The following is a 14,168-nucleotide window of genomic DNA, read 5'->3' as shown; positions in this document are numbered from 1 at the left end:
TAACTGCCAACTATTTGGATAATCAAGTGATGATTGTGGTTCATTTTTTTTTTAAAGAAAAAAGTCTAAATTATCTCATTCCAGCTTTTTAAATGTGAATCTTTTTTGGTTGCTTTAGTCTTATTTGAGAGTAAAATATCTTTGAGGGACAAAACATTACATTGGAGGTTGCATCTTGGTCTTTGGGAAACTGTGATAGACATTTTTCACCATTTTTATGGACCAAACAAAACAACTAATCGATTTAATTGTGAAAATAATTGGCTTCCCTACAGCACGAAACAGAGACAGTAAAATAGGATATCCACAAATGCAGAGGCAGCAAAATGAAGAAAGATAATGGTGTAAAAACAGACCAGAATAATTACTCAACCATGTAAAAATAATATGATAAATATACTGAAAGAGAAATAATTCACCTTTTGTGCATGAATATGATGAATATTCCATGCACTGTTTTGTATTCATGCAGCAAGTCACCTCAGGGCAGATTTTTTAAAAGCAGCCATTTAGAGAAAGTAGAGACACTGAATGACACATGAATGAACTGGAAATCTGAATTCCACCCCTGTTACTGGTAGGGAAATAGTCTTTTTCATGTCCTTATCTCTCCATTTGCTCTGCTGAAGTGTTGGCATTTAGAGGTGTCCTTTCACAGAGAGCAGGGTGAATTGTTTTCAAAGAAATACTTCAAAAGCAACATTTTCCATACAATTAGCCTGTCTAACTACCATAGTTGCAGCATGAGCAGACACGTGTAAGCATGCCTTGTTCTGCACCATTAATCTGGCAAAAACCTGAGAAACACTCGTAATACAGATGCAGTGTGAATGGCATTTATTATCAATGTGGTGAATACAATATATGCCTAGAGGGGGCATCACAGTGATTCAGATATTTTGAGGAGAGTGATTATAGTTTCATAGTGAAGTGCACTCCACTTCACCATGTAAACAGTTTTAAATAACTAGGTTTGAAAGCTGAAGAGGCACGAAATGATGCTAAAACACAAAGTTATAGAGTAGCTTTGAGCTTAAAAAATAGTTAAGCAGTGAAGCAGATCATGCTTTCAAAAACCTCAGATCAGTGCAGTTGTGCTGCCATCTTGTGGCTGTAGAGAAGAAGGCAGTCCTGTCAAGGTCGTGTTTATTTAACAAGAGACATTTGTATTAAGAAGTTTGCAGTTTTTCAGTCTTGGTGTAAAACAAATCTGTCTTTCTCTCACTCACATTGATTACCAACCAAGTTCTTGATTTTTTTTTTGTTGAAGCAGACAAAAGTTCAAGAAGAGAAGCAGACACAGCCTCCTTGTCTTCAGTTTGACTCGTTCCACTTTCCCACAAAGAGATACATGTGTTGAGTAATCCATCAGGCACAGTTCACAACCTCAATCTTCACCCAAAGTCTCTGGAGAGAGATGAATTTTGAATTTTGTTTTTAGTTAGACGAGATTTTGAGCGACAGCATATGGCGATGTTGGGACTTCTAAAGAAGTCCAAAATGTTTCTTTAGTTGGAAAGTTATAGGAGAATTAACATAATAAAAATATGGCTGGATTCCTTTATATGCCTCTGATTTGGTTCCAATACCTTTCACAGGATTGGTTGTTTGCAGGATGAAGCCAAAGTGAAGCAACTCATTTTTATGGTATGAAGGTGCATGAAAGTAAGTTTCATCTTTTCCAGACAGCAACGATCATGTAAGCTGCAGTTCCTCTACTGGCCACTAGATGCTAACCCATCCAAGACAACTCTGATTGTACTGAAGTCATAAAAATGCTCCTTCAAAACCTTGTGGCGGTCAAGGTTTAATGTCTTGATGGTGGTTTGAGAGAATCCTTGTTCCATTTAGGTTATTAAAGCTTATATTTTAGGGTTGTGTTTGTTTTTCAGCGTATCACACTCAGCTGTAGTGGTTTCTTTCTTGTCCCATGAGCTTAACCACTAGCTACAGTAATGACAGTGAAGAAGGTGCAAAGCAGAAAGCCTAAATCCAGGTTTCAAAGTGTCCCTTTAGTACTTAAGGATGATGAAACAGACATTACATTCATGATTTCCTGCAGCAGAGGAAGCGGATCATCCTTTCTGGGTCTCTCTCCTGATGCATCAAGATCAATAAAGATCTAACAAAACAGTCATTTGTTTGTTTTCCAGTTCTGCACTTCTTAAAAAATTTGCACCAGTGATGACAGTGTTCTTGCTTCCTTGACAAGTTAAATTGCCTTTGCTTGTCCCCGCTTTACCCCCCATGGTATGAAGCCTGTTGTGGGCTGTCACACAGCACAGGCCCCGTCACACTTGATGTGATACTGTTGGAGGTAGTCCCTGAGCTGAGGCGGCAGTGGCAGGTTCTCTATGCCCTTGTATGTGGTGCAGCTACAGATCAAAGCCCTGCACAGGTGCTGGAGGGTGAAAGGAAAGGTCCTGGGTAGCGGCTGAGACAGAAGTGGCTCAAAGAAGAGGCAGGTGGCTGGGTCGCTGTAGTGTCTCAGCAGGCCTGTCACACTGGGATCTCGGTACATGCATGGGTCGCGCACATCAAAGCTGAAACGCTTGCCGTTCTGCTCAATGCGTGCATGCAGGGAGCGGCTGTAGCGTCGAAAGCTGACCGAGAAGAGGAACTCATCCTGGGCAGAGTCTCGGAGCAGAAAGGTTCCCTCTGGTTGACCCTCTAGGAGCTCCTCTGCCTCAAAGCGGTTCAACACCCCCCAGTAGCAGGGATTGTTGTTGATCTGGAGGAGATCAGGAACCAGGATGTAGTCCGTGTGGCTGCAGATGCCCTCTGCTCCCCCATGAGGACAGGAAGTATCCCTATCCTCCAGACTGGTGCTTACAGGCCCAGGGGAGCAGCAGATGTCCTCCCAGGAGAGGGGCGTGTGTGGTGGGGAGATGGAAGACGATGATACACTGGGTTTGAGGGAAGCTTCCAGGTCCTTGAGGGCATTCGGGTTGGTGACGTGATTTTTTATAAGGTGCCAACAGCGGGCAAGTTCAGACTTGGGTGAGAAGGGACACTTGTCCTGCATGAGCTCTGAGACGTGGATCTTGCGTTTGGACCAGAAGAGCACAGAGGAGGGACGAGAGGAGCCCGGTGGGTGGTGGTGATGATGATGGTGGTGATGGTGAGAGCGCAGAGGTAAACACTGCCCCACAGCATCCTGGAACTTCTGCCGCAGCGAGCGCCGGGACAAGGCCTTTCGACACACTGCATCAATGTCTGCAGACGTCAACGTGTCCCCAAGTGTGGTGCAGCTACACTTTCTCTCTCTGCGCCGCCTCGGACAGGATGTTGAACGCAGACCCAGCTCCTCCGTCCCCTCTGCCTCAAGCCCTCCTGGACTTGACCCATTGCGAGAGTTTCGTGAGCGCTTCTTCCCTCGCCAAATATAACTGTCAGCACTCCAACTGCGGATGCCACATTTGGGACGAGTGTCTGAGCCTCGTGGCTTCTTCTCTGACATGGCTGCTTCCTCGTCTTTCACTGTGACACATTTAAAAACAGACAGAGTCATGACCGGATTATAGAATCTCATACCATTCACACATTCATTAAAACTTTTTGTATGCCAAACTTTTAATATACAGCCTATTGTGACAAGCAAAAGTATGGCTTTGTCCCCCTTTTCTCCACAAATAGAGTCCTATAGTCCCAAATATCTCATCCGTTATGGTGCTGGACAGACTCTTTCTCTTTTGCAGTATTGTCTTCTCTCCAGTTTTATGGTGCAATAAACAACCTGCATGCATTACATGCTCTAAATGATCAAATCAACAGTGTTTCAATGAGTTTTAATGAGCACACTGGATTCTTTATTCACATTTTTGTTTATCTCAGTGATTATGGTCTTAATTCTTACCCCCAAAAAGACCCCCTTCAAAACTTTGGTAACCCTGTATGTGCACATGACTTTTATCTAATCATTGGATACTGATAGACAAACAGGCTGTTGCATACTCTACTGATTTTGTTGTTGTTGTTTGTTTTATGATCATCTCCAGTGGCAATAAATCAAATTAAGACTGCGGAAGAACATGGACCAGTGTCCGTTAAACCACAGAAATTGGTTTAACATCTACTTAGGCTACAGAGTTTCATACTTTACTCTGAGATGGTTTTGTTGGAGTTTTGTTACGCTGCTTCCAATGCTTTTATTATTTTCATAAAGAGTGAAGTTTGATAGTCTATTATAATGATGTCGATAGTTTGTAGCAGTTTTCTAATCATGCTGAACAGACTGTTAGCAGCAGGAGGTTTAAAAGCATAAGCTGGTAATCACTCTCTGTTATTATTAACTCTTTGAAGATTAATACAAGAGATTATCTTACCTTCCAAACAGTGTCAGAAAGACAGCTCCACATCCATGCTATGCCCAGTTGTTCATTGTGCATTAGCGGACATGTGTGACCAGCCTGCAGCCTCTCCAGCTCTAACAGACGGCAGACTGCTCTGCTTCCTATATAATTATGATGCCAAATCCCTGAGGGGGCAGCAGCTTCCTCCCCACCAGGGCCGGGTCTGAATGAATGAGAGGAGGTGGAGTGGGGTCGAGCTGGTAGAGGGAAGGGAGGGGGTTGTAAGAGGAGGGTGGTCTCAGGTTAATGGCAGTAAGGCATCCTCTGCTCTCCCTTACAGCTCCTTTACTCTCTCATTGACGAATTCCATCTCCAAAAGAAAAAAAAGAGGAAAAAGATAAGAGATATCCAGGGAAGCAGGAAAGAGCTTTTTCATTCACAAAGCGAATTATTCCTGCTTGTAATTCTATTTCTGAACGCTGATTTGAGTCATTTTAATGTAATCAGAGGCCCATAGCTTAACTCAAAGCATCAGAGCACATCGCATGGGAAGAAAATGCCTGTCTGTGGATGCTGCCAAACTACAGACAGACTATTCCCCTGGTTTACTAGCAGCCTGTGTGGACTTACTCAATACCCGCTCAGAAGACTTTGTCCAATTAACAGTTCAGCCTCAGTGGAGGAGACAACAAAGCTTTTAAAAAAGCTTCACTTATTGATTGAATAATCTTTGAGTTTCCCAGTTAAAACTTCCAGCAAGTGCTGCTGAAAGGACTCATCTGTCAAGGTGATGTCATACACACGGTGTACGTGTCGGAGCATGCTGCTGGCTCTCGATGACATTTTGGAAAATCTATAATTCATGAAACAAACAGACTACATCTATCAGACAAATAATATTACTCCCAGTGGTTGTAGTTTGCATGCTCTTTCAGCTCTAACAGATAAAGGATAGTCATCAATAAATGCCTGACATCTCAGATAATGTAGTGACACTCAACTTCCTCTTAACTGAATATTTAATGCTCTTCACATTATCACACAGCCCAGCAGGATGATAACGGCATACAACCAGATCAATTTATCTGACTGCAAAAAAAACACATAAGAAACTGAAACTAAACAGTCCAAAGTTTCAAGAGGATTCGACACCGTCAGGAAAACTGGGTCAGATAAGATACAGCTTAAAGCCATTGTCTTGTTTCTTTAAAACTTTCTCCTTACCTTACTTTCTTCAATGTGTTGTTACAAAGTTTTGTTCTAGGATGAGAGAGAGAGAGAGTGCAGACCAAAGTGGTGTGAATAAAAATTACTTTTCTGTCATTTTTAAATCTCAAAACTCATGAATAATGCATTTGAATGTAGTCTAGATTAATGTATTACTTGACTATCAACTTAATTGCCAACTACTTTGATTTATATTATTTGTTTGGAGTCATTTTTCTCTTTTTAAGAAAAAATGTGCCAAATTCTCTGGTTTCAGCTTCTCAGATGTGAATATTTTCTGGTTTCTCATAAGTAAACTAATTATACAGTAAACTGAATATCTTTGGGTTGAGGTATGTTAATTGGGACAAAAGAATAGCCTACATTAAAGTACATCACCCTTATCTTTGGAAAACAATGATTTATATATTTCAAAATTTTCTGACCTTTTGTTGACCACACAGTTAATAAATTAATCGAGACAATAATCAACAGCAATTGATAATAATAACCGCTGCAACCCTAATTTATTACCCCATACCCGTACTAATGCCCCCTATGCTAATGTTTGCTAATTTGCATGAAACAAAGTACATCTGAGGCTGATGTCATTAGTTAGTATTAGACTCATCAAAGTTTTGACATCATGACAGCACCTGAGATAAAAGAAGGGATCACAAAAGTTATTTTAGTGTCTGCTCTGTACCAAATTGAATGGCAATCCATGTGATAGACTAGTTGTTGAGATATTTCACATTAATTCAAAAACAACAGCCTCATGGTGGCACTGAAAGAAAAGTCAAAGGATCACCAAAGTCTGTAGGATTCGTCCTTAGGGTACCATGAATGTCTGCATAAAATTTCTTGGCAATCCATCGAGTAGTTGTTGAGATATTTCCGTCTGGACCGAGAGAAGACCCAATTTCACTCACAGGGCTAAAATAAAACAGGACAGTACTTTTATTAAGTTTAAAAACAAAAGTTCTAATAAGTTCCTTTTCCTACTTGTTAATTATATCCGATCTTCCTGGATTAGTCTGTTGCATAATTAGTTGTACTTAATCAACTGTGTAATGTGATTACATGAAAGGCAGGACGGCCGTTACTAGGCAACACTTTCATCATGTCATTCACAGATTCTCAGAAACTCACCATTTACCGCACACTCCATGAAACATTCAACCTCTCCTTTGAAAGACAGCACAAATTGATTGAGCAGAGTAATGGATTAGAGAGAGAAAACACACACACACACACACACACACACACACACACACACACACACACACACACACACACACACACACACATAAAAACACACAGTCAGGTGAACCACCGAGAGGAAAACACGTGATTTGAAGTGGAAAACGTTATTTGCCAAATGAAACAAAAAGTAAAAATATATACAGTATATATAACAATCTGTGTTTTAATCAGTCACAGCTGTAGTCTTGTTTAATTTTATGCAATTCTGTAACTTTCCTATATTTAATAACATCAATACAACACTACAACAAACCAATAATAATCATTTACTGAGCAAAGTTTTGACATTTGTGTTGGTAGTTAGTTAATAAACGAGTTGATTTCATATAAATGTTTGTTTTTTACCCAAAAATACTGATATTTGCAAAAATTATACAGTTTAACATTAAAAATAGAAATTACAGTAATTTCAATTCTAGAGGTTGTGGAAAAGAGGAAGGAAACATGATTTGTATAATAAAGAATAAGATAATTGGACAAAATAAAAATAAAATCTATAAAAATCATTAAAGATTCCCAACATACTTTTTTTTAAGACTTAATACTAAAAAACACACTAAACACTAAACTATCTTCAGTTACTTACAATTAGACCCACTCCCACCCACTAATTGAAAGGTCTAGAGGTATTTCTGAATGCATGACACCAAAGATGGTTTACCAAGTTATTCTTTATTAAAAGTACCATATTGTGCAAAGCCATTTTATTATTTGTATTCTTTAAACGTTAACGATGCTCAACCCACAGAAGAGCTCAGTAATCATCACCTGGAGATAAATCAAAAGCAAAACTGTAAAATGTTCTGCGTTAATATCCAGAATGAAGTTGATTTTATCTGTAATTTTGTTTTGTTTTAGTCCGTTTTGCATTGTTCATTGTAGTTCTTAGATTTCGCTAACTATAATAATCCTGAGTTGGACAGTGCTGTGTGTACGACTGATTTAATGAGACACAAATAAAACAAAAGTGCTTAAAAAAAAACAGGATTTTACTACAACTTTTACACTGTTGGTGCACAGGACAGCCATATTGAATTTTGGGGTTTGAGCTGGTGATGTTCCTCCAACTTTCTGAGTCAGAAATCCGACTTTAGAGGGCATTCCTAGATGAAATTTCGGACTGGGAACTTGGAAATTCTTAACATGCAACACTAGGCTTCAAACCAGCTCCAGTGTAAACTAATGCATGATGTCACACCTCACTACATCCATCATTATACACAGTCTATAGTTTGATGCCTGCCCATATCTGCTGTGCCTACATGCACACTTATAAGTTGTGTAAGTGGGGCTTGGTGCAGAGGTTTGCCCAGGAAGTGCCTCCAGCAGCAAGTGAAATCCAGTCGGCCCATTAACCTGCTGCAGCCAGGACTCGACCAGGGCCTCGTATCAGTCCACATTACAGAGGCATCGATCCCAGGAGCGGCACAGCCAACAGGAGCATGCATGAATAATTGATGCAGCCCTGAATGAACGGAGCATCTACCCTGCTTTTATTTTTATATGAAGGCTATTACAGCTATAATTGACACACGTGTGCATTGCAGGGGGAGTAGAACTGCAAAATGTGTGAGTTATAGTTTGTTTCCAATCAGCGTTTTATGAATGTCCTCTAAAGTGAAACCTTTGGTCTTGTTGTTAGCATAAAGTTTTTAATATAACTCAGTTCGAGCATGTTCTTTTTATTCTAATGCCATCTCCTACCACACTGCAAAAACAGATGTGTAGGAAGCAATTTAGAAGAAGGAAGGAAGGAAAGGAAACAACAGACGTGAACAGAGCTGGCATCAAACATATTAAAGTGAGAGGCTGGTGAAGAAAAACAAGAAGTGAAAATGTCAAAGAAACTTCATCTATCTTTTAATTTGCTGCAATATTATAAACAGGAACGGCATAAAATGCATGTTGTCATCCTTTGTAAATATTTGATCTGTTTGCAGCACTCAGGACAATAATGAGAGTCAGCAGAGACAAGATCATTAGGCTTTTAAAACTGGGAGAAAACAAGGGAATACATAATTACTCATAGGATGTTTTGGTGCTTAATAACTTTCCTACACTGTTAAGATAGCTGGATGGACTGGATACAAAAAGGAAGTGGCTGGAAGTGAGTAGAATAAACATTTTAAAGGTCTCTAGGTTCAACTTTCTGCAGGATCTTAGTGGTTTAGATCTGGAAGTGCAGTATTTATTGAACTTAATAAATACAATAAGGGATTTTTATTTCTATTTAAGTTTAAACTTTTTCTAAATTACATTATTTTTTATAATTTTTCCAAAGTGCAGAACTTGTTTTTTTAAATGTATTTAAATGTCTTCTTTTTTGGGGAGTGAAATTGAGGTTATTTAAGTTTAAACTTAATCTAAATGACAGTAAATCTACACGTGTTGATTATTTTCATGCATGCATTTGTCCTTGAAAAATTGTACCAGATGGTCAAATGATGTGTGTGTGTGTGTGTGTGTGTGTGTGTGTGTGTGTGTGTGTGTGTGTGTGTGTGTGTGTGTGTGTGTGTGCGTGCGTGCATGTGTGTGTGCGTGTGTGTGTGTGTGTGTGTGTGTGTGTCAGCTTAGAGGCAGTATACGATCATGTGAATTACAGAGATGTTAAATTGAATCAGCAGGGAGTCTCTGGCTCCACCGGTCTCCGTTGTTTCCATTGATCTCTATCTAAGACTCCTCTGAACCAACAGCAGTGCTGCACCTCTCACTTTAGATACCGCAGGGTCTCATTACATCTCACTTAAGGAAATATTCCACCTGTCTTTTTTCTTTCTTTTTTTAAAATCTGTGCAGCAACTTGAGCTATTAGACATTTGCCTCAAAGCACAGTGGATATACGACTTCATAAGTTCCCTCTGTGGAGTTTTCTTCTTCATAGTGTGATTGATGTTATTATTGCTACTTTAACCCTCACATACTGTTCATATGCTGACTCATAATTAGTTTCTAACCCAATTCACATTCATAATGTTTGATTAATCCTTAATGAAGCTGCCAGAGAGTGAACATTTATAGGAAAAAATACATTCACAATCACTATTTTATATATATATATATATATATATATATATATATATATATATATATATATATATATATATATATATATATATATATATATATATATATATATTTAAATAGAGATAATATTTGTATATTTGCATATAAAAAAATGTGTATCAGCTGCCCAAAATTTCCAAAAAGATGCATTTTATTTCCATTTTATTGCAACTAACATTTACTTTCCAGGGATTGAAAACATTAAAGTTATCAATCTCACCTTTGCTTTTCCTGTTTTGACAAGTCAAAATGACTGAATCAATAAAAGGGTCTATTGATTCTCTTTCTCTTATAATTGGTTTCTATTCTGGTTATTTCCTGTTCCTCCACATTATGTACAGCATTCGATGATCCTTTTATGAATGGCTGAGTGTACTCCTTACTCTTGATATCTTATTCTTAATTGATTTCTTTGCAATGTAAAATGTTGTACAATAATTAAAGCTGCAACAATTAGCTGATACTGTATTTAACTATTAAATTAATTGGCAACCAATTCGATAACTAATTCATCATTTTGAGTCTTTTTTTCTTCAATCAAGAAAGAAAATCTAAATTCTCAAATGTGAATATTTTCTGGTTTAGTCTTCTTTGACAGTAAACTGAATATTTTTGGATTTTTGACTATTGGACGAGCCAAAATGAGACATTTGAGAACATCATCTTGGGTTTATGGAAACTATGATCAACATTTTTCACCATTTTCTGACATTTCATGGACCAAACATGAATGAGAATATAATAAAAAATAATCATGAGTTGCTTTTCTAACAGTAATAACCATGAAATTAAATTAATCTGGATGTTAGGTATTACATAGTAAATAATATGTGTGTATAGGAACTGGCTAAAATAAAACCACTAGTATAATCACATTAGTCGGCACATATTCTGCACATAATCTGGCTGTTTCAGAGTTAAGTGACGCTGATAGTGAACTGTTTCTTGTTTAGCTTCAGTCCGCTCAGACTCTAATCCAGAGACAGTGCACAGTGTACTGGGATATTATTATAACTAATAAAAGTATTAGGGTGCCGCCACACTCTGGAGAGTGTTTCAGTCTTATTAAGAGAACAGAGCTGACAATCGTCTCTCTTTTGTCGCAGTGACAACACCAGAGGTCAGACTACTAAATATCACTGTACTGGTTCTTTAGTTAAGTGTTCCCATGTTGTCAGACTTTAATTTCACAGCAGTACAGATGCTTTTGATTTTATCTTTCATTCTTTCCCCTTTCTCTTATCTTTCTTTTTTCTCCATTCCTATTTCCTAATTCACTTTTTTTTTAAATGAATTCCTTCTGTGCCTCCTTCCTTTTTTTCTGTTTTTCTTCATCTTATCTAAAAAATAAACTTCACAATGAATGCTTTTACTCTATATTTTCCTTGCTAAACTCATCATTTCTTTCTTTTAATTTGCACATTTAGCAAAAATGATGCAGCTGCAGAACTTCTTCACTTTATTTGCAAGACTGTTGGAATGAAGTGCTTCCTCTGTGGCACTGCTGCTTTTACTTTTAAGTCAAGGATTCATGTCTTTCTTCCACGTGTTAAGACACATATTAAACACAGCACATAGTTGTGTGTATCATACTGTGTACACATTGTTTCGTAGCCATTAAGATGCAGACAGATATTCATCTGCTGTGGACATGCGAGCTGCTATATCGACTTTCCTCGGGGGAGATTTATTTATGTCTGCAGCCGTTCTGCTTCCCGCAAGCAAGGTGCATCCAGAGAGGTTTCTGCTCCGAGTGTAACCCAAGCCAGGCACACACAGACGCATGGATATACTTACACAAGTGCATACGGCTTATATGTATGTATTTTCTTGCAGTGGCAGACTGATGCAGTGTGGTCATGATCCAAAATGGGGGCTGTTTTACTGCTGCTGATGACTGACTGACTGTTTGTCAAAAACTTGATTTTACAGTAAATTTGAGTGGAAATCCAAAAGTTTAAATATCGATCAAATATCTATGGAAGCCCATTTCCGCCAGAAAAAATAAAATAAATAAAACTTAGCTTTGATAATGAGAATATCCTCCAAGTAAGTCGAAATTATGAGATAAAAAAGTCGAAACTTGGAGGATATTTTATTATCAAAGCTAAGTTTTATCTTTTTTTTTTTTCTGGCGGAAATGGGCTTTCATAAATATGTTAAGCTGAATTTGGGGGGATTGTGTAAACGTATAGAAGTTATGTCACTGTTTTGCACATTAATTATCTGCTCATTCTCAGTGACATTAGTTTCTATGTATCCTTAGATAAAAATGTATAGGTATCATTTTATATTCTACATTTCTTTGCCACAAATAAATGATGATCACATCTATTTCATTGCGCTTTGGCCCCACTTTTCGTGTTCATTTTGTGTATCCCCCCTCTTTTATTGCTGTTTCACTCACATTTTTTCGGGTGAGACAGCAGGATGTGAGTCAACACTGTTTTACACTCTATCAGCTCATCATGTAAAGACGCCCCGACAGGACATCACAGCAGTGCATCTGAATCAATATTAAGAGGAAGAAGAGGATGAGACTCCAGCAAGATAACATAATTACTTCTTATTACTACCGCATGTCACTGAATCACAAGCGCACGAGAAAGCAGAAATCTAGTTACACCTCGTTAGCATCACACTCCCTTCATGTTTAACATACAGACTCAACTCAAGACTCATGCACTATATTTTATTTACTGATGGTTAAGATGAATACTTTTTAGTTTTTTATATAACATTAAGGTACAGTAAAAGCAAAATAAGAACTTTATAACATACTGAATGGAAATAAAATGAGATAATGAGGGCAGTGGTGGTAAAAGGATATCATTGAGCAATCTGCGGTGTAACATTCGCCTCAGTAGAAAATGAGCAACATGGAAATCTTCCAAAAATGTGACAGTGAGATTGAGAAATAAAATAAAAAGAGTTTAGATTCAATTTCATTCGAGATTTTAATTAAAAAAGAAAATTTGGTTAAGGTCTTTGTGAATTTTGTTTAAAAATGTCTGGTTCTTTTGGAGAGAGGTAATCTCCATCTCTCTCTCTCTCTCTCTCTCTCTCTCTCTCTCTCTCTCTCTCTCTCTATCTCTATCTCTCTCTCTCTCTCTCTCTCTCTCTCTCTCTCTCTCTCTCTCTCTCTCTCTCTCTCTCTCTCTCTCTTCTTGGGTTATCTTTTAACTATTAACCCTTACACACCACTCAGGTCAAATTTGACACATTTCAACATTTGACAGCTGTAAAAACACCCTATCATTGTTCTTTTACCCTGAAATTTGATGACTTTTTCCAAAGTGCTTTAATCTTGTTTGCAGTGTCCCAACGTGACGCTGTATTGATCTTAAAGAGGAAGTTCTGTTTCCTCTAAGCTTCCAGGGGCTTGGTCAGAGGTGAGAGGTCAAGATCAGATCCATAATGTATCTGGATGGTGTCTTACCACAGCTCCGCAGCTCATTTTTATCCAGTCTTTGAACGCAATGAGTGAAATTGTAATTGTAAACTTTAAAGCATATGTAGGGTGTTTCTCAGGACTCACACAGTCAGAATTTGTCGGCAAAATTTACTGATATTTTTGTTTAAAACACAAGATTCAACGCCGTTAAACAAGTTGAAAATTAGACACATTTTTATTGTAAGTAAGTCAAGTATCTGTCAACAATTTTAACATCTCTGAACACCTCTGAAGACACTGGAAAACATATTTTATATTATTACAACTGTGTTTTACTTCTTTCCCATTCACTATCTGTTTATACAGCAGCCTCCACTCATGTGTACTCACAGCAGGAGTTATAGTTATTGACAAATGTATTAATAAACACTTACATCAGTTAAAAGCTAAATTATAGTGCGTTATGAACCATTTATGAACTGTTTATATACTGCTTATAAATGCAGAATAGGGGGATTTACATTAAAGTGGCATATACTGTAAAATAAGCACCATGATGCAACAAATAACTGCAAACTCACTTTCATAACCAACATCAGTGTCAGCACTCAGCAGCCAATTTTGTACGACTTGAGCACACTCGACCAATAGAGATACTGAAGCCTTCATAAGGGAGTGGTGGTCTTTCATAATTATACTTGAGCCAACAACCCAAAAAAAAAAATGTCGGTGTGGTTTGCTGAGCTCTGTTGTAAAACCGCAGGATGAGTATTGATTAACTGCAGATCTAATTTTGCACTTTTGGGAGCTCCTACTACTGTAGCATGACATCATATCCTGTTACACACAGTCATGATAGAAAAGTGATTTCAGTCATACTCAACATTCACTTGACCTCTGCTGCTCAAAAGCATGAAAGAGAAGCTCAAACAGTTTTCCCTTCATGC

At 38.0% G+C, this 14,168-nt stretch overlaps 1 protein-coding gene across 1 annotated transcript; it reads right to left on the bottom strand.

Moving 5' to 3' along the window:
- Positions 1 to 2,272: 2,272 nt before the first annotated feature.
- On the bottom strand, positions 2,273 to 3,460 carry socs4 (suppressor of cytokine signaling 4). Its single transcript, XM_062418677.1, has one exon. It carries the CDS (start codon positions 3,458 to 3,460, stop codon positions 2,273 to 2,275), a length of 1,188 nt encoding a protein of 395 aa, XP_062274661.1.
- Between the last annotated feature and the right edge of the window lie 10,708 nt (positions 3,461 to 14,168).

The sequence above is a fragment of the Scomber scombrus genome, chromosome 1, assembly GCF_963691925.1.
Source record: "Scomber scombrus chromosome 1, fScoSco1.1, whole genome shotgun sequence".
NCBI classification, from domain to species: Eukaryota; Metazoa; Chordata; class Actinopteri; order Scombriformes; family Scombridae; genus Scomber; species Scomber scombrus.
The sequence above is the reverse complement of the archived record's forward strand: the minus strand, read 5'-3'. Positions and strand labels throughout refer to the sequence as shown.

Bases quoted from the DNA above. Each gene is read 5' to 3' on its own strand.
- socs4 (XM_062418677.1), bottom strand. From the start codon at position 3,460: ATGTCAGAGAAGAAGCCACGAGGCTCAGACACTCGTCCCAAATGTGGC.